Source organism: Chiloscyllium plagiosum, chromosome 23 (assembly GCF_004010195.1).
Source record: "Chiloscyllium plagiosum isolate BGI_BamShark_2017 chromosome 23, ASM401019v2, whole genome shotgun sequence".
Classification (NCBI taxonomy): domain Eukaryota; kingdom Metazoa; phylum Chordata; class Chondrichthyes; order Orectolobiformes; family Hemiscylliidae; genus Chiloscyllium; species Chiloscyllium plagiosum.
This window is the reverse complement of record NC_057732.1, coordinates 45,123,410-45,144,945: the sequence shown is the minus strand read 5'-3', so window position 1 is coordinate 45,144,945 and position 21,536 is coordinate 45,123,410. Positions and strand designations below refer to the sequence as shown.

General features: G+C 41.7%; 1 protein-coding gene across 2 annotated transcripts in view; it reads right to left on the bottom strand.

The window, feature by feature from the left end:
- The window catches only part of net1 (neuroepithelial cell transforming 1), a 166,185-nt gene extending 144,772 nt beyond the window's left edge, over nt 1–21,413 (bottom strand). For both annotated transcript variants that reach the window (XM_043714079.1, XM_043714080.1), the window contains exon 1: nt 21,231–21,413. In XM_043714079.1, coding sequence (XP_043570014.1) covers nt 21,231–21,343 — 113 coding nt within the window. In that variant the 5' untranslated portion in view covers nt 21,344–21,413. The remainder of the gene's footprint in view (nt 1–21,230) is intronic.
- Between the last annotated feature and the right edge of the window lie 123 nt (nt 21,414–21,536).

Genomic DNA, 21,536 nt, shown 5'->3' with positions numbered 1-21,536 from the left:
AAAGATTCTTGGTAGTGTGGATGTGCAGAGGGATCTTGGATTCCATATACATAGATCCCTGAAAGTTGCCACCCAGGTGGATAGTGCTGTTAAGAAGGCATACAGTGTGTTAGGTTTCATTGGTAGAGGGATTGAGTTCTGGAACCGCAATATCATGCTGCAACTATACAAAATGCTGGTGCGGCCACACTTGGAATATTGTGTACAGTTCTGGTTACCCCATTACAGGAAGGGTGTGGAAGCATTGGAAAAGGCGTAGAGGAGAATTACCAGGATGTTGCCTGGTCTGGAGGGAAGGTCTTATGAGGAAAGGCTGAGACACTTGGGTCTGTTCTCATTGGAAAGAAGAAGGCTAAGGGGAGATTTGATTGCGACATACAAGATGATCAGAGGATTAAATAGGGTAGACAGAGAAAGACTTTTTCCTAGGATGATGACATCAGCTTGTACGAAGGGCATAACTACAAATTGAGGGGTGGTAGATTTAAGACAGATGTCAGAGGCACGTTCTTTACGCAGAGAGTGGTAAGGGCATGGAATGCCCTACCTGCTAATGTAGTCAACTCAGCCACATGAGGGAGATTTAAACAATCCTTAGATAAGCTCATGGATGATTTTGGGATAGTGTAGGGGGACAAGCTGAGAATAGTTCCCAGGTCGGCGCAATATCGAGGGCCAAAGGGCCTGTTCTGCGTTGTGTTGTTCTATGTTCTGGACCATCAGGCCCTGGGGATTTATGAACTTGCAGCCCCATTCATTTCTCCATTACAATTTTCTAACTAATGTGAATTTCCTTCAACTCATTCTCCCTAATTACTTGGATTTCTAGCTCTGGAAGATATCTAGTATCTTCCTCAATGAAATCAGAGCCAAAATATTACTTAGCCTCTCTGCCTTTTTTAAGATTTCCCGTTATAGATTCTGCTGACTACCTGTAATGGACCTATGTTGGTTTTGGCCAAACATTACTTTTTTTGTGTGTACAGAGCGAAACTTCCACAGTGCCTTTTATGTTTATTGCTAGATTGCATTCATATTCTACTTTTCTCTTTCTTGTCAGTTTCTTAGCACTTTGATGTATCCTATAACCCTTCCAATTCTCTGAATAATGCTTTTTCTGGTAACTTAGTGGCCTTTTCTTTTAATCTTACACAATTCGGCGCTTCCTTTGTTAGCTCTGGTTGACTGACTATTTTTAAGATTTTGTACCTTAATGGAATGTATAATTGCTTTAAATCACATAAAAGTTCTTTAAAGATTATCCAGTGCCTAAATAAGTCTAGCTCAGCTAATGTTTGCCTCAGAGTCATAGAAATGTACAGCATGGAAACAGACTCTTTGGTTCAATTTGTCTGTGCTGACCAGATATCCTAAATTAAACTAATCTCATTTGGCAGTAATTGACCCATACGTCAAGCCTTCATAATTTCTCTTGCTACAGAATGAACTACCTCGCTTTCAGTATACTGTAAAATTCTAACATCTTGTAGCCACATTGTTTACACGACTGACGCAATTAAGTTTCTGGTCAATGGTGACTCCCAGGATTTGAAATGACTGGAAAGGGCTTTTTTGAGGAGGGTTATGGCGGTGGGCTGTGGTGGCATCAGCAGTGGAGAGTTTCCTCTCATTTGTATTGGCTTCAATTTTGCTAGGGCTCCTTGATGCAACACATATTCAAATGCTGTCCTGATGTTAAGGGCACTCTCACCTCAATTCTGCAATTCTGTTCAACAGTCGTGGGCAAAACATGTAGAAGAATGTGCTCTGGAATCAAGTGGCCTTGGTAGAAACCAAAGTGAGCACTGGGGAACAAGTTATCTCGAAGCATTTAATTAGTAGTTATACCATTGTAGACACCTCCCACCACTTTGATAATGATTGGCAGTAGACTGATGGGTAGTTTATTGATCAGATTGGATTTGTTCTGCTTTTTGTGAATGTGACAGACCTACGCAATTTTCCATGATGTTGTGTAGATGTCAATGTTATGTTTGTAGAAGGATAGCTTGGCTGGGGACAGAGCTGTTCTGCACATATGAATTAAGAGCAGGAGTACACCATTTGTCCCCTTTGAGCCTGCTGTACCATTTAGTAAGATCCAAAGGTAGCCTCAAATCATTTTTCTACCAACCATGACAACCTTCAATTCCTTTGCTTGTGAAGAATCTATCTATCTCTATCTTAAAAATATTGAAAGACTCAGACCTTATTGCTGAAAGTTCCAAAGACAGATGACCCTCATCAAAAAATAAAATTCTTTTCATTCCTTTCATTCTTTTCATTAATGGGTGCACCCTTAATTTTAAACTATGTCTGTGGTTCTAATCTCATCCACAAGTGGAAAACCATTTCAGTATTCATCCTGTCAACTCCCTTCAAGATCTTAGATGTCTCAATAAGAGTACATCTCACTTTTTGAAATGCCAAAGGGTATGTGCCCTCCCTGTCCAATCTTTCCTTACAAGGTAACCGTCCCATCCGATGTGTCAGTCAAATGAACCCTCTCTGAACCGCCACAATACATTTATAAGTATAAATATGATGCAAGGTTATGCATGGTAGACTGTTTAGTAAGATTAAATCACTTGAGATCCAGGGGAACTTGCTATTTGGATATAAAATTGGCTTGAAGGTTGGAGACAGAAGATGTTGGTAGAGTGTTGTTTTTGGATTGGAGGCCTGTGACCAGCAGTGTGCCATAAGGATCTGTACTGGGTCCACTGCTTTTTGTAATTTATATAAATGGTCTGGATGCAAATATAGGAGGCATGGTTAAGTTTGCAGATGACACTAAAAGATGTGGAGTACTAGACAGTGGAGAAGATTATCTCAGCGGACAATGGGACCTTGATCAGGTGGGCCAGTGGGTCAAGGAATGGCCATTGGTGCTTAATTTAGATAAATACGAGATGTTACATTTTGGTAAAGCAAACCAGAATAGGGCTTATACAGTTAATGGTAGGGCCATGGGGACTGTAGCTGAACGAAGAGACCTAGATGTGCAGGTGCATAGCTTCTTGAACATGGAGTTGCAGGTAGACAGGTTGGTGAATAAGGATTAGAGTGGTGCTGGAAAAGCTCAGCAGGTCAGGCAGCATCCGAGGAGCAAGAAAATTAACATTTCAGGCAAAAGCTCAAGGGCTTTTGCCCGAAACGTCAATTTTCCTGCTATTCGGATGTTGTCTGACCTGCTGTGCTTTTCCAGCACCACTTTAATCTTGACTCTAATCTCCAGCGTCTGCAGTACCCACTTCTGCCAGGTTGGTGAAGAAGCACACTTGCCTTGATTGATCAGAACATTGAGGATAGGAATCGGGATATCATATTGCGGCCGAACAGGACATTGGTTAGGCACTTTTAGAATATGCATATAATTCTATAGGAAGGATTTTGTTAAACTTGAGAGGGTGCAAAAATGTCTTACAAGGATGTTACTGGGACTGGAGAGTTAGTGTTATTGGGAGAGGCTGAATAGGTTCGGGCTCTTTTTTTTGGAGCGTCGGAGGCTGAGGGGTGATCTTGTGGAAGTTCATAAAATCACGAGGTGCATGAATAGGCTGAATAACCAAGCTCCTTTTCCAAGAGTCGGAGAGTCCAAAATTAGAGGGTATTGGTTTAAGGTGAGAGGAGAAAGATTTAAAAAGGACAGGAGGTGTAACTTTTTCATGTGCAGGGTGGTGTGTGTATACAATGAGCCACCAGAGGCAGTGATAGAGGTGGGTACAATTACAACATTTAAAAGGCATCAAGATGGGTATATGAACAAGAAAGGTTTTGAGGGATATGGGCTAAATGCTGTCAAATAGGACTAGGTCAGATTGGGCTGTCTGGGTGGCATGGTCGAGTCGGACTGAAGGTCTGTTTCCGTGCTGTATGACTCTAAGATGATAAATCTTAAATACTAAAACCAACCTGTTGTCAAGTGCATGGTTAGTGTCAGCCACTTCCTCATATCATGTCGAATTAATTAAACTGGCCGAAGAGTGGCATCTGCTGGGGACCCAGATAAATCATCCATTTGGTGTTTCTGGCTGAAGATGGTTGCAAAAGTTTCAGCCTTTTTATTTTGCACTGACATGATGGGCAGCCCCATTTTGAGAAGGGGGAATATTTGTGCAGCCCTATCACCTGTTAATTGTTTTATTGTCCTCATTCACAACTGGATGCGGCAGCTCTGCAATGCTTTGATCTGATTAATTTGTTGCGGGATTACACGGCTAAATCTGCTGCTTTGGCTGTTCAATTTGCATATAAATCCTGTGTAATTGATGAGTGGGCACCTTCTGTGTTGTAATTTTTTTTCACAAGGAAATTGATGTTATTTCTTTATGCCCAGGAGAATACATGGACTTCTGTTTTAAATAAAGTTAAACTCTGTGTTTACACTGAACAGTACTGTTCAGCATCTGCTCACCCAGTGGTGAATCAAACCCAATGTATGAACCAAAATCTGGATATTAACTACAGATTTAGAGTAAGCTGTTGTGAAGCAGTTTCTTGACATGTTATTGTTTGAAACTTGGGTTTTAAAGTTGACAGAACTACTAAGGCTTTGATTTGTATTTCTACAGTTAAGAAGGAAGGACATTTTTGAGTTCTGAGAGTAATCTTATGTTGACTGGAAATTTGTTTTCAAGAGTGTTTAAATGAAGCTTTAAAAACCCTTCAGATGAATAGTTCAATGCTTTAGAAAATAATGTAGAAGAGAGCAAAGAAATTGGGCTGTTGTTACAACACAGACTGTGAAATCAAATCAGCTTCCCTATCCTCATATTCATAACAGTAAAATTAAAAGATTCAATGACCCTCAAAATTGACCACAACGATTACTATCTAGACTTCATGAATAACTGAGACTAGACACCAAGTTTATAACTTAAACAAAAGAATGAATAATTTATTAGTAACACAGTAGCTTTAACAGAAGCAAAGATAAGGTAATTAATTAATGTTTATGATTTAAACTCAATCCCTTTTGATTCCAACACCCTCCCATACATAGACAGACAGATAAAATTAAGGGATAAATTAAGTAAAAGTAAAGAATATGTAACTGGCCAGTTCGTTTAAGCAGTTTCCACAATCCGTAATATCACAGGCACATGAGATTGTATGTTGTTTGTTTTCTGTAGATATCGGCCAATGCAAATAGCTTCCAGTTGGCTCTGAGAAATATTCCGATGAAGGGCTTTTGCCCGAAACGTCAATTTTCCTGCTCCTCAGATGCTGCCTGACCTGCTATGCTTTTCCAGCACCACTCTGATCTAAACTTTAGTTTCCAGCATCTTCAGTCCTCAGTTTTCCCTCTGAGAAATATTAAGTTAATACTTGTAACTGAGATTCTATTCTCCAAACTTTCAATAAACTGACAATGGGAGAATAACTAGAGAGCAAGTAGATCTCCTATCTGTAGTTTTGGCAGACACACTCCTTGACTTAAACATAGTTCAAACTTTGACTCCTCTTTTTTTTTAAACATTCTCTTTATTAGACTGGTTAACACTGGTTTCACTGACAGACCCCAGTGACATTCAAATATCTGCTGTCTGTTTAAGCATCCTGCATTTCGGGAACCCAAAAAGTCTACTTTCCTTTGAACAAGAATCAACTTGAGTTGAACTTCCTGGCCTGACCACATAACAAACAAACTGATATGTGTTTCTGTTTTTAAAAAAAAGTTTCTGCTTACAGTCCAAAGGTCATCTTAAGCTCTCAGTTCACAACACCAAACCAAAAGTAATAGAAAAAATTAAAGTTTCAACACTGAGGCCTAGCAACAATGTGGTCAATGCTGAAGATACACAAATAAGCTTCCTTTAACAAAGATAGCAAAGATAACTGAGGTTGAATAGGATAGGGCTGTTTTCCCTGGAGTGTCAGAGGCTGAGGGATGACCTTATAGAGGTTTATAAAATCATGAGTGGCATAGGTAGGATCAATAGACAAAGCCTTTTCCATGGAGTGGGGGAGTCCAGAACTAGAGGGCATAGGTTTAGGGTAAGGGGGAAAGATATAAAAGAGATCTAAGGGGCAGCTTTTTCACACAGAGGGTGGTACGTGTATGGAATGAGCTGCCAGAGGAAGTGATGGATCTTAGTACAATTGCAACATTTAAACGGCATCTGGATGGGTATATGAATAGGAAGGGTTTGGAGGGATATGGGCCGGGTGCTGGCAGGTGGGACTATATTGGGTTGGGATATCTGGTCAGCATGGACAGGTTGGACCGAAGGGTCTGTTTCTATGCTGTACATCTCTATATCTCTCTGTCCAGGAGGTGCATGTTTGTTTTAGATCATTCATTAACAGTCTCCAAAACCAGTCAGAGAAGAAGAAACAATCTGAATGACTTAGTAAGAGATGAGCTCTAGAAACATAAGGTCTTAAGGTGCCAGACAGGAAGACATCCTTCAAGGCCACTAAATGCATTAGGTTAAAGAACACATGTTAAGGAGCGAGTGAACTGTGTTAACGGTTTGTTTTAGGGTCTTGAACCATCAGCGAAAGAAATAGAATTGAGTAACTTCAGACATTTGCAGAGAAGAAACTGGTTACAGCCATTCTACGTGAATCAAAGAACTTTAAAATGTAAACCGGCGATCCTTCACTGAAGTTCAAGCATCAATAAGATTGGTATTCAGTGCAAGAAAGGTTTCAATCTTTCTCTCTGATATTTGTAATATTAATGTTTTAACTAGCTTATGTTTTCTTTTTTCCTCAATAAATCTTTATGTTCTTTGTTAAAAGCACAGAAAATATGTTCAGCATTTTACTATGACAATAAACAAAGTTACCAAATGTTTTGCTTTTGCAATTCAGCCAGGTCTTACTCTGGAATCTGACTTGTCCTTTAGCACTAGCAGCTGGGATCATCACACCACAGTAATGTAAAGACTACATGAATTCAAGAAAGTTGAACCCAATGGTTAAAAGCTTCATTTTCAGCCATGTGGATTGGAAGCTGATAACTGACACAAATCAGCATTTGATTTTCGGTTAACATTTTGAGCATCCATCTCTGACTATTACAAGGTAACCCAGCAGGATATGTTCTTGTTGTTTCTTCTTATAAATTGCATCATCTCGCATTTATCAGGTTAAATACTCTCTGCCACTGGCTTTGCCAAGTGGTAGAAGCAGATACAATAGCAAAGCTTAAAAAGCATTTAGGCAAACACATGAACATGCAGGGAATAAAGGAATATACAGCATGTGCAGCCAGATGGGAGTGGTTTAGAATGGCATCATGTTCAGCTCAAATGCGGTGAACTGAAGGACCTGTTTCTGTGATGTACCTTAGCAAGTTTTGAGAAGATTTGTAGCTCAGGTTGAGGTTCTGGATGTAGGTTTGCTCACTGAGCTGGATGTTCATTTCCAGACGTTTCGTTACCCTACTAGGTGACATCTTCAATGGGCCTCTGGGCAAAGCACTGCTGATAATTCTTGCTTTCTATTTATATGTTTGGATTTCTTTGGGTTGGTGATGTCATTTCCTGTTCTTTTTCTCAGGTGGTGGTAGATAGGGTCAAACTCGATGTGTTTGTTGATAGAGTTTCGGTTGGAATGCCATGCTTCTAGGAATTCTTATGTGTGTCTCTGTTTGGCTTGTCATAGGATGGATGTGTTGTCCCAGTCGAAGTGGTGTCCTTCCTTGTCTGTATGTAAGGATACTAATGAGAGAGGGTCATGTCGTTTTGTGGCTAGTTGATGTTCATGTATCCTGGTGGATAGTTTTCTGCCTGTTTGTCCAATGTGGTGCTTGTTACAGTTCTTGATAGGCATTTTGTGAATGACAGTAGTTTTGCTTGGTGTCTGTATAGGGTCTTTCAAGTTCATTAGCTGCTATTTTAGTGTGTTGGTGGGTTTGTGGGCAAACAAAAGTATTTCAACATGTTGTGCTACCGAACCAAGATGTTTTATTGATCCAAATATAATCAGCTATTGAGCCATATGAAAAGTGAACTTCGTCAAGCTGTTTTTAAAGGTAAGTGTCATAGTTTAATAAACAAGGTAAACAAAGGATTGCAATGGGATCTCTTCTGGGCCTACTTGTTTTGGTACACTTAATGACCATTCTGAGCAGAGTCATAGTACCATATATGGGCCCACTTCACAGAAGAAAGAGAACTTATATCTAATCACAACTAATGCTTTCTCAAGTATCTAAGAGAACTGTTACATTTATAATATGTGGTCTCTGACCTTAGTAGAGATCAACTAGTTCAGCAACATTTTAAAAATGCCAAGCTAATAGTTTAGAAAGAAAGCTCCCCAGATTTGGAGAATGGGAAAATATACCACAACTTACAAAGAACATAATAGGAATGTAATGTAAAACTCTCACTCTGCCTTGAGGAGTCCAGCTCCAAAAACCCATGAAACTCAACAACATCCAAAGGACAAAGCATCCTGTTTAATTAGCACCCCAGTCACCATGTTAAATATTCACTCCCTTCGTCGCTGGCACACAACTGGAGCATTGCATACAATGTACAAGATGCACTACATCACTCACCAAGGCTCTTTCAACAGTACTTGTCAAACCTACAATCTCCAGCACTGAACAAGACAAATGCAGCAATTGTATGTGAACCAGGTAATGATTTTGAAAAAAATGCTTCTGGTAGAACAAACTCAATTTCAACAATCTGTTGATACCACATAGTCTTTGGGTGGAGGCTGAATGTTCTACACTGGACTTCAAAGGAAATAGATGTGTTCTGTAGAGTTTACAAGAGTCCTGAATAATTTTGCTTGACTAATAATGTAAAATGTACTTATTGCTATCATGCAAGAAAGCAGCATTTTTTAATAAATATTTTTATTACAAACTTTTTCAAATCTTTTACAAAACATCTATATTTCAAAAAGAACAATGCCAAAATACAGAAAGATTGAAGCAGTACAACAATGTCATATTGCGATACTATTAATAATGAACTACCTACTATTCTATCAGAATAAACGTATCTACTTAAACTAAACTACAAACAAATTAAATAAAATTTAAATTAAACTGAATTCAAATTGACTTAAATTAAATTGTTTAACATTACTTTATTCTATTTCACTCACCACAGCACCACTGAGCCTCCCATCCCTGGGAACACCAGTCATTGTACCCATATTTTTTCCCCCAGCCTCCTCCTCCCAGGGTCCCACGGCGCCCAGACTGATTCCCACGGCTATACCATGGCCCTAATTAATATTACTGATGAGTATGGGTAAATATAATTTAGGAAGGGTTGCCACGTCTTGGTAAAACTACTCCGTTTTGTGGTGCACCATATTTGTGAGGTAGTCTCGGGGGAGATGCTCCATTACCAACCCACGCCACCCTGTAAGACCTCGGGGTTTTTCCAATGTCCAATTCATTAAAATGTTCTTTCTTGCACAGTGGGTAAGAATGTTACACAGTGTCTTCCTGTGTTCCCCCAGAGAGGGCAAATTTGGCAACCCCAGAAGAAATACTGGATCCATTTTAACTTCAATCCCCAGGATGTCCTTCAGCTCCCTTACTATAGCACTCCAGTATCTCTGGATCTTACAACATAATCAGTAGCAATGTGTAAGAGTGCCTATACTAATTTTACATTTGGGACACCTTTGTGATGCTCCTCTCCTGAACTTAGCTAGCCTCTCTGGCACCTTATGAGCCTTGTGTAAAATCATCAATTACATGGCCTGCACTTTGTTACATATTGAAATTTTCCTTACATTTTCCCATATATCTTCCTATACTTCCAATGAAATATCCTCTTCTAGCTCCCGATTCCACGCCCTACAGAGTCCCTCCACGTCCCCTAAGGCACGTCCCTTCTGTAAATGATACAAAGTTCTAACTGAAAGAGCGACCGGACACTGGAGAACTCTTTCCTCCACGTCTGACTTGTAAAACTGAATCAGGAGCATGGCCTTCCTTTGTATATAATCCCTTGTCTGAAAGTACCGGAAAAGGTCCCTGTTAGACAATCCATATTTCTGACTTAGCTGACTAAATTGCATCAAGATCTCCCCCTCGAATAAATCTCCCAAACAAGAGATTCCCTTATTCTCCCATGACTTAAAGCTGGAGTCCATTGCCCCAGGTTTAAATCCTTGAGCTCCCACTAAAGGGGTAAAAGACAAGGTGTGAAGCCAATTGCCTTCATCTTGCCTCATTATCCTCCAGGCTTTCATGTATTTAAAATGATTGGACTCTTACACTGCTCGGTCACAGATTTCATTTTATCCATGAAAAATAATCAAACTATGGGATATATTTTCTGTGAGGCTTCAACATCAAGCTGAATTGACTCCGAATCTCCCCATACCCAGTCACCCACTTTTGCTAACAAAGTGCTTATTTAATATTTCTTCAAGTCCGGAAGGTCCACCCCCACCTTATCCTGAGAGAGCTGCAATTTGGTCAATTTAATTAGGGGGTGCCTGCGACACCAAATAAAAGAACCTAGCCAACCATTGAGCCTCTGTAATACTCGTCTGGGTAGCAACAGTGGTAGCATTCTCATCGGGTACAACAGGTGAGGAAGAACATTCATTTTAATCAGGGCCATTTGGCCTAACCTTGATAACAGTAATCCCTCCCACTGCTGCAAATCCTGTTTTATTCTCTCCAGTAGTTGTACATAGTTAGCTTTATACAGCTGGTGGAAGGGAGGGGCAATAAAAATTCCCAAATACAAAAAACCTTTTGACGACCATCTAAACGGGAACTGCATTCCATCCTTCGAGAATCAATCGAGGAATAGACTCCTCCATTGGTCAAGAACAAAAGGACATCATCAGCATATCGGGTGATCTTATGCTCCCCCCTTCCCACCCCTGGCGCACTATTTCAGGATCCCTCTTGATAGCCTCAGCTAACAGCTCAATTGCCAAGGTAAATAACAGCAGTAAATGAGGACACCTCTGTCGACTACCTCTCCCAATATTAAAGTTATCTGACTTGGTGCCGTTTGTGATGACTGCTGCCTTAGGCTCATAATACCGGCACCCATCTGGCAAAGGCTCCCCTCAGACGAAAGCGCTCTAGGACCTCAAACAGGTACGGCCATTTTATCTGGTCAAATGTCAAATGTCCCACCAAACCTGGGACCAATCTTTGCTGGCATACCTGCACTATGTTCAGTACCCTCCTGATATTGTTGGCGGAGCTATGGCCCTTGACAAAACTCGTCTGATCTTCTTTCATAATATAGGGCAACACCTTTTCCACCTCAGGGCCAGCATCTTGGATAGAATTTTAAAATCTACATTCAACAGTGAAATTGGTCTGTATGAAGCACATTTTTTGGGGTCTTTCTCCTTCTTTAAAATGAGGGAGATATTAGCCTCCCTACGAAAGGGCGAAAGACAATCCTGTGCATATGAATAGCTATACATCCCCAGAGTTGGTTCCACCAACACATTTATGAATTCCTTATAGAATTCACTTAGGAATCCATCTGGCCCCGGTGCTTTGCCACCCTGGAGATGCTTTATTACTTCCTGCATCTCCTGTTCCATCATAGGTGCATTCAACAGGGAAACCTGTTCCACGTTTATACTGGGGAGGTCCAGGTTCTCAAAAAAAAGACTGCATTCTTGCTGCACCATGTTTGTCTCCCTCTGACCAATATAACTCTGCAAAGGATTCCCTAAATCTAACACTGATCTTCTTCAACTCACGGGTAACTGTGCCACCCTTCTGTCTAACAGACATAATGGATTGGGAAGCATTTTTCTTTCTAGCCAGATATGCCAGATATCTACCTGGCTTATCTCCAAATTCAAACAATCTTTGTTCAGCAAAGGACACCTTTTTTTTGCCATCTGTGCTTGCAATGAGTCGAGAGCAGCCCGGAGGTTGTGACCTGTTGCAGCTTGACCTATGAAGGCCTATTATAATATATTTCCTCAGCTATCTGCAGCCGAGTCCCCAGCATCCGTTGTTGCTCCTCCCTCTGCTGCCTTCTAGTCATTGAACATGAAATAATCAGGCCTCTTAAACATGCCTTATTGGCTTCCCAAAGTATTGCCCGATCACTGGCCATACCCATGTTGATAATCCAGAAGACCCTGAACTCTCTTGTGATGTACTCAACAAATTTGCTATCCCTTAACAGGAATGGGTCCATGCGCTAGTGTCATGCATCCATTCCACCACCCTTGATTTTAACATCTAAATACACTGACGCATATAGACAGCTATATTCCCAATTTTGCATGCCAATGTTCTGTCCAAACAATCTGATGGAATAAAACATGTCAATTTCCGTGTGGCACTTGTGTGGGTTGGAATAGAAAGTAAGTCTCTTCCATTAGGGTGAAGGTGCCTCCACACATCCACTAATCCCAACTCCTCACACAGGTCCATCAACTGCTTAGATTGCGCGGGCGTACCTGCTGGGCCCCTTGGCATGCTGTCTACCTCGGGATCTATTAGGCGATTAAAATCCCCTCCTATGATTGTGCGACACACCCCAAGACTCATTAGTTTAGTCACTGCATCAATTAGAAATTTAAGAGAGCACACCAGGGGACAATACACATTCAGGATGCCATACTCTTCTCCATGTATTACAGCATTAAGAATGATGAACTGTCCATGTTTATCCTTAATTTGCTCAGTAACCTGGAAAGGGAGGTTCCTTCTTACCAGAATAGCCACACCTCTACCCTTGGAGCTAAAGGATGAGAAGAATACCCTATCATACTCCCTGCCGCAATTTCAGATGTTCCTTATCAGTTAAATGTGTCTTGCAGCAGGGCGGTGTCCACCCCTTCCTTCCCAAGGCTTGACAGCACCATCTTTCCTTTAATAGGAGAAAGGTTCCCTTTTACATTCCAGGTGCATCACCTGAACAAATCATTAGCCATGGTCATGCAGGGCAGCCAATAGTTTCCCAGGAGGAGGACGTTTATCTGAGGTGCGACGAGCATTACATTAACTCTGTAAAGTCTAAAAACGACTCTTACAAAAACCACTACAACTCAAAAACTAATCACTACATTTAACTCAAGCAAACACCCAAAATCCCTACAATTCACTAGAGATCACCCTGCTTGCTCATAGGGGGCACTCCTCCCAATCCTTGCTACCATCCTGGCTCCTTCAAGCTGAGGCCGTGCCGTAGCCCCAGGCAATTCACAGATGAAAAAAATCATGTTATTTACATTCTGAGAGTTAACAATGTATGCCCATTCCCACCCCGCCACCCACACCTCTTCTCCATACAACTTAACCAGAGGTATAGCCACCCCCAATCCAAAACCAAAAGGACAGCAGTAAACAAAAGGCCCCAGATAATAACTCAACTGACTGATACACTAAATCATTCTGGTTTTATATCAAGGCAGTACGTATAAAGCTGACAACCACAAAAAACGGGGAGATAGGAGAAAAGAAGGGGCAAAAGAAAATTTTTTAAAAACTGTACCATTGTCTGCAATGATGCTCCTCCCCCCAACCCCCACCTTGACCTGAGTCCTTTAATCAGAGAATTCACAAAGTCCTTCGCCTTTTGTGCTGCATCAAAATTCTAATCCGTCTCTCCATGAATGAAACGCGACACAGCCAGGTACCTCAAGGTATATTGAATGTTCAGATCCCTTAATTTTCTCTTAACTGCATCAAATGCCCTTCTCTTCTTAATTATGGTTCCTGAAAAGTCCTGAAAAAACATTATTTTTGAGCTTTTGTGCATTAAAGCCTGTGAAACTCTTTCCAGTCTTCTTGCTGTTTCAATCACTAACTGTTTCTCTTTAGAGTCATAGAGATGTACAGTATGGAAACAGACCCTTTGGTCCAACCTGTCCATGCCGACCAGATATCCCAACCCAATCTAGTCCCACCTGCCAGCACCCGGCCCATATCCGTCCAAACCCTTTCTATTCATATACCCATCCAGATGCCTTTTAATTGTTGCAATTGTACTAGCCTCCACCACTTCCTCTGGCAGCTCATTCCATACATGTACCACCTTCTGCATGAAAAGGTTGCCCCTTAGGTCCCTTTTATATGTTTCCCTTCTCACCCTAAACCTATGCCCTCTAGTTCTGGACTCCCCCACCCCAGGGAAAAGACCTTGTCTATTTACCCTATCCATGCCCCTCATGATTTTATAAACCTCTATAAGGTCACCCCTCAGCCTCTGACGCTCCAGGGAAAACAGCCCTAGCCTATTCAACCTGTACCTGTAGCTCACATCCTCCAACCCTGGCAACATTCTTGTAAATCTTTTCTGAACCCTTTCAAGTTTCACATCTTTCCTATAGGAAGGAGACCAGAATTGCAAGCAATATTCCAACAGTGGCCTAACTAATGTCCTGGACAGCTGCAACATGACTTCCCAATTCCTGTACTCAATACTCTGACCAATAAAGGAAAGCATACCAAATGTCTTCTTCACTATCCTATCTACCTGCGACTCTACTTTCACGGAGCTATGAACCTGCAGTCCAAGGTCTCTTTGTTCTGTAACCTCACTAACTATACCTCTTATGCTCACATCCAAATCATTTATAATGCAGGAGTCGCACTAGAACCGCGCGGAGGCGCAGGTCTGGCCTGGACCTGTGCATTGCGATCCGGTGGGCCCTCTCCACACTCAACAGACCCAACTCCAACTCCAGGCCCAGGAACTTTGGGAGCCACTTCTCCAGGAAATCAACAAGCTCTTCGCCTTCCTCGCGTTCCGGAAGACCCACAAGCCGTAAGATCTTTCTTCTACTTGTGTTTTCCTGGTCATTCATTAGGTCCTGAAGGACCCGAACCTGGTCTTCCATTGTTTGGGTCCTTCCTCCTGAGACCTCCGCCATGGTCTCCGATGCCGCGATCCTCAGATCCACTGCCTCTGCTCTTTGGTCTGACATTTGAATATCCTGCTCATGCTCTTTCAGCATGGCAGATAGTGGTTCCACCACTGCTTCAATCTTTTCTTGGAGTTTGCCAAACTCCAAGAGTAACTGCTGCTGCAGCAAATCCAAAGGGGCCGCCCTGGGTGTTTGAGCAATGTCCACAGACACCCCTGATGCAGTATGGGAGTGCCCTGCCTGCTGCACTCCTTTAGGCCCCTTTCCTTTATTTGTTTTCATCCTGGTCTTAAAATTGTCAAACCACAATTTTAGCAGTAAGATGTTCAGTAAGTTTACATTAGCAATTTTTTCTCCTGGGGTGGTTAACGAGGCGGGTAAAGGTCCACCTTGCCAGGGAGTATGGCACAGAACTCAGCACAGACCACTCAGACCACTGCCACCTTGGATCTCTAGCAAGCAGCATATTAATTAAAACAGGTTCCATTTATGACTATCCCATGTGGACTAGTCTGGTCTATATATGGATTATGGATAAAGCAGGATGGTAGCAAACTACCTTAAACAATCCATAATCTGTACCACATACAGAAACACATGGCAGATACAAGATGCCAGAGGTAGCAGTCAAGGTAAAGGGCACAACTATCACCTACAAGTTCTTTTCCATGTCATTCACCATCCTGATCTGGAACTATATTGCCATTTCTTTGTTTTCATTGAGTACAATCCTGGATCCCCACCTCCTCACTCCCATTTATTGCCCTTTGCATGTAATTACATCACATGGATTGTAGCAGATCAAAAAAGACAACTTACCACAACTTTCTTAAGAATAATTAGAGATGGGAAGCAAATGCTGATCTTGCTAGCAACATCTCTATCCTTATTTTAAAGGTTTATATTCCTAGTTCATTGTTTTCTGATAATTTGTGAAGCTGCCTTTTTCCCAAAATAATCTATTTGCACCACCTAAGGTTTATCTGAGTCAAGGCCTTGTGAACCAATGCACTCTTGGGCATCAATATGGCACATATGAATCTCCAGTCTTGTTGTGAATACATCAGGTTCTGTTGCTTAATATATCGGTTGGCCAGAATGCAAGCTCAATGCTTGTATATAAACAAGAGACCAGTCAACATTTTTGATTTCTAAAAACAAATTTGCCTGCAACAGTGACATTGATAATATGCAATGTAAATTTTGTTGCCCAGTTTACCAGTTTTGCTGTGTATGACTTAATCCATATTTTCCTGCTTTTCGAATTTTGATACATCTCAATGAGCATACCAACTTATGGCTAATGTATGACATGAGGCAGCATTGTGCAACTGTTTCTGAAGTAACAAAACCTCAGCTTTTTATTGAAGAATACTGTCATTGAAACAGTTCATCCTTAATTTTGTCACCAGCACCCCTGAAAGTGTGTGTTCATCCTCAAGTTCTAGAATTCCTTCCATCAGCTTCTCCACCTCTCAACCTCACTTTTCTCCTTTAAGACACTCCTTAAAATGTCTTTGAACATCTTTTGGGTCATCGTTACTTGACTTAGTATCATATTTTGTTTCATAACACATATGAAGGACATTCTATAGTATTATGATGAAGGCACCACTTAAGTATAAGTCATTGCTGTTTATTTAGCTTTCTTTGATAATTTCACTGAACTTTAATTTCTGGGGCTTGGTAGCTGTTTGTATCCAATTCTGGTAAACTTTAGTTTAAAGGTAACATAGCAAAAAGGTGTCAAAAAATTAATTAGTTGCTTGTATTGTAATGAATATGGCGATGGGCTGTCTGAAGTCTTTTCCATTTCGTTCAATTTGTTTACACCAAGAGTATTAAAATACAAATAAAGAAAAGCCAAGCAGCAGGAGGAGACAGTATTCAAATAGAGAACCAAGCTTTGAGTGAATAAATACAAAATTTGTTCATGGGATGTGAACGTCACTGGCCAGGTCAGTATTCATTGCCCATCCCGAATTGCCCAGAGGACAGATGAGAGTCAATGCCATTGCTGTAGATCTGGAATCACATGTAGACTGGGTAAAGATAGAGATTTCCTTTGCTAAAGGACTTTAGTAAACCAGATGGCTTTTTTCATGACAATCAGCAATGGTTTCATTATCATCATGAACCTATCCCAATAGTCACTTCATCAGAGGTCAGATCAGCTTTCCTTCGTGTGAATCCAAGGAAAGCGATGGCACCAGATGGAGTATCAGTCCGTGCACTCAAAGCATGTGCAGATCAACTGGCAGAGGTCTTCTCGGACATTTTCAACCTCTACCTGCAGTAGGCCACTATCCCTGCCTGTTTCAAGAGGCCCAACATGATCCCTGTTAGTAAGAAGGCTCATGCAGCATGTTTCAATGACTACTACCCAGTGGCCCTTCGGTGGTCAAGAAGTGCTTTGAAAGGCTGGTCATGATATTAATCAACTCCAGCCTCCCCATTACTCTTGACCCACCCCAATTTGCCTTTTGGACCAACAGATCCATGTCAGATGCCATATCACTTGCCCTTCACTCCTCCCTGGAACATTTTGACACCAAGAACAGCTACGTAAGAATCTTACTCATGGACTACAGTTCAGCCTTCAACACTATTATCCCCTCGAGACTGATTACAAAACTTAGTGATCTCCGACTAAGCTCCACTCTTTGCAACTGGATCCTCAGTTTCCTGACCCACAGGCCATAATCACTGAAGACTGGGGACAATATTTCATCCTCACTAACACTCAACACTGGAACCGCCTAGGGATGCATACTCAGCCCCCTACTGTACTACTGTATACCCATGACTGCATCGCCAAATACCAGACTAATGCCATTCCCACGTTCGTTGATGACACCACCATCATCAGTCGAATCTCAGATGGCGACGAAACAGACTACAGATGGGAGGTGGAAGACCTGGAAACATGGTGCACTGAGAACAACCTAGCTCTCAATACCGGCAAAACCAAGGAACTCATTATTGACTTTTGGCAGGATGTTACTCATGCCCCCCTACACAGAGGTGGAACGAGTGGAGAGTGTCAAGTTCCTGGGAATGGTCATCCACAACAAGCTTTCTTGGGATCTTAATGTGGATGAACTGGTTACAAAGGCACAACAACGTCTCTTCTTCCTCAGGCAGCTGAGGAAATTTGGCATGACGGCGAATACCCTTGTCAACTTTTATAGGTGTGCCATCGAAAGCATTCTGTCTGGACGTATCGTTACCTAGTATGGCGTTCAAGATCGGAAATGGTTACAGAGAGTGGTGAACTCAGCCCGGACAATCACAAAGGCCAACCTCCCATCTATAGAATCCATCTACCAGCCCGCTGTCAAGGAAAGGCTGCCAGCATTCTCAAAGATCCATCCCACCCCGGCAATGCTTTTCTACAACCTCTCCCATTGGGGAGAAGGTAGAGAAGCCTGAACACACTCACCAGCTGGTTTTGAAAGAGTTAGAATACTGAATGGACTCACAACTCTTAACATTCGCCTCTACTTGTGTTTTTGTTTCTGCCGCTGTTTACCTATTATTTACTATCTATGCTATTTAACTCTGTGATTTGCCTGTGTTGCTTGCAAGACAAAGCTTTTCACTGTGCCTTGGTACACGTGACAATAAATTTGATTCAATCACTAGATTCTTATTCCCACTTTTTAAAACTGAATTCAAATTTCACCATCTACCATGGAAAGCTCCAAGATTCTTTTAAAAAATTGTAAAATTCTTTTTAGTATGTAATTATAACCAAACTGAAGAATCCACTTGACCCTACGGGACAGCAATGATAGTGACTGAAAAAAAGGACTGCTAATTTGCAAATTTTATCTAATTTTAATACCTGGAGATTCCACAAACTACAATGGTTTTCACAAAAGGGAAAAAACACTGCCTTAAAATGGCCATACTATTCAGCATATTAGTATCATGGATAGCCAGGGATGAGGTGCCAGAAGCCTGGAGGTTCCAATATTTAAGAAAGGTGGTAAGGAAAAACGAGGGAACTATAGACTGGTCAGCCTGACGTCAGTGGTGGGTAAGTTGTAGGAGGGGATTCTGAGGGACAGGATTTACATGTACTGTGTTTGGAAAGGCGGGGACTGATTAGGGATAGTTAACATGACTTTGTGCATGGGATATTGTGTCTCACTAACTTGATTGAGTTTTTGGAAGAAGTGATGAAAAAGATCGATGAAGGCAGAGCAGCGGACATTGTCCATATGGTTTTCAGTAAGGCGTTCAACAAGGTTCTGCATGGTAGACTTGTTAGCAAGATTAAATCACATGAAATACAGGGAGAACCAGCCATTTGGACACAAAATTGGCTTGAAAGTAGGAGAGAGAGAGAGAGTGGTGGTGGAAGGTTGCTTTTTGGACTGGATGCCTGTTACCAGCAGTGTGCTGCAAGGATCAGTGCTGGGTCTGTTCCTTCTTAACGCAATATAAATGATTTAGATGTGAATATAGGGGATATGGTTAGTAACTTTGCAAATGGCACCAAAATTGGTGGTGCAGTGGACAGCCAAGAAGGTTACCTCAAAGTACAATGGGACCTTGATCAGATGGACAAATGGAGGAGAAAGTGAGGTCTGCAGATGCTGGAGATCAAAGTTGAAACTTTATTGCTGGAACAGCACAGCAGGTCAGGCAGCATCCAGGGAACAGGAGATTCGACGTTTCGGGCACAGGCCCTGAAGAAGGGCCTGTGCCCGAAACGTCGAATCTCCTGTTCCCTGGATGCTGCCTGACCTGCTGTGCTGTTCCAGCAATAAAGTTTCAACTCAGATGGACAAATGGGCCAGGGACTGACAGATAGTGTTTAATTTAGGTAAATGTGAGGTGCTGCATTTTGGTAAGGTAAATCAGTGCAGGACTTGTACACTTAATGGTAAGGTCCTGGGGAGTGTTGCTGAAAAATGAGACCTTGGGGTGAAGGTTCATAGTTCCTTGAAGCTGGACTTGCAAGTAGACAGGATAGCGAAGAAAGCATTTGTTATGTGAGCCTTTACTGGTCAGTGCATTGGGTATAGGAGTTGAGAAGTCATGTTGTGGCTGTGCAGAACATTGATTAGGCCACTTTTGGAATACTGCATTTAATTCTGGTCTCCCTGCTATAGGAAAGATGTTGTAAACTTGAAAGAGTTCAGAAAAAAATTACAAGGATGTTGCCTTAGTTGGAGAGTTTGAGCTACAGGGAGAGGCAGAATAGACTGGAGCTATTTTCTCTGAAGCATCAGAGGCTGAGGGGTGACCTTTTAGGGAGTTTGTAAAATCATGAGGGATATGGATAGGGTGAATAGTCAAGGTCTTTTCAAGGGTAGGGGAGTCCAAAACTAGAGGGTGCAGATTTATGTTGAGAGCGAAAAGATTTAAAAGGGATTAAAGGGGCAACGTTTTCACACAGAGGGTGGTGGGTATTGAAATAAGCTGCCAGAGGGAGGTGTTGGGCGCCGGTACAATTACAGCATTTAAAAGACACCTGGGTAGGTATATGAATAGGAATGGATTAGAGGGATATCGCAAAATGCAGGCAAATGGGACTGGATTAACTTAAAGTATCTGGCTGGCATGGACAAGTTGGATAGAAGGGTCTGTTTGCATACTGTATATCTGTATGACACTACGTGGCCTAATATCTCCTTATGTGGCTTGGTGTCAAATGTTTATTCATAATGCTTCTACAAAGTATTTTTGATTGCTTCATGACATTAAAGACACCATATAAATTATTGATGTTGAAATCACAAGGCTATCACATTATTATGTACATGATTTTTCACAATCACTACTGATAATTTTATGGGAGTATATAGACTGTAGGGAGAGTGTGAATACAAAGTTATGATAACTAACAAATTCATTTTTGGCATGGACAATAGCAATGTGGTACAAACGATGGCACGTAATAAGGCTAACGTTTCCCAGAACATCAATTCGACAATAACAAAGTGCGTCCTAGATGCATTACAATGAATCAAATTCAACCAAAATCAATCATGCGGACAAGCAACTTCAGCTTCAATGAAAAATTGACAGAAGCATTTATTTCAGTAACTAAGCTCCCACATCCTTAACTTGAAAAATGTCAAAAAATCCAAAAGATTTAAAAGAATAAATGTGTAAAATTAAAATTTATTGAGCTATGTTAAGATAACATTTATATTAAGAATTTGTATTATTTAGACTTTATTGTCTCTTGCACTCAAGTACGAAAGCACACGAGTACAGGGAAGTTTTCAATCATATATTAAGCAAAGTTATGACCAAATTGAGGTGTTTATTTAATTGCTTCTGCTTTGTATTCAATCAAGGTGTACTTGTATGGAATGATTAGTATTATTGTCACTACACCGAAAGAGATGGGAATCGGTGAAGAATGTGTTCAGCCCGGCTCCAGACTCCTATCCCAGCTTCCACTCACTCACCGCCTGCTGCTATCCGCTGGCCCTGGGGTGCTGCTGCTGCTGGATGCTGCTGAGGATTTCCTCTTGTTCGAGAGCCGCCTGTTCTCCTTCGCCAGCGGCTGGGCCTGACTCATGGTTCTGGGTGTGAGGCTGCTGTCACCAGCCCCAGGACTCCACGGACCTCGCTGTCCCCGGTCTCTCCCAAATGCCCCTCGATCACTCCCTGATTCCCTCGGTGTCTCCCCCCGATCACTCCCTGATTCCCTCGGTGTCTCCCCCCGATCACTCCCTGATTCCCTCGGTGTCTCCCCCCGATCACTCCCTGAT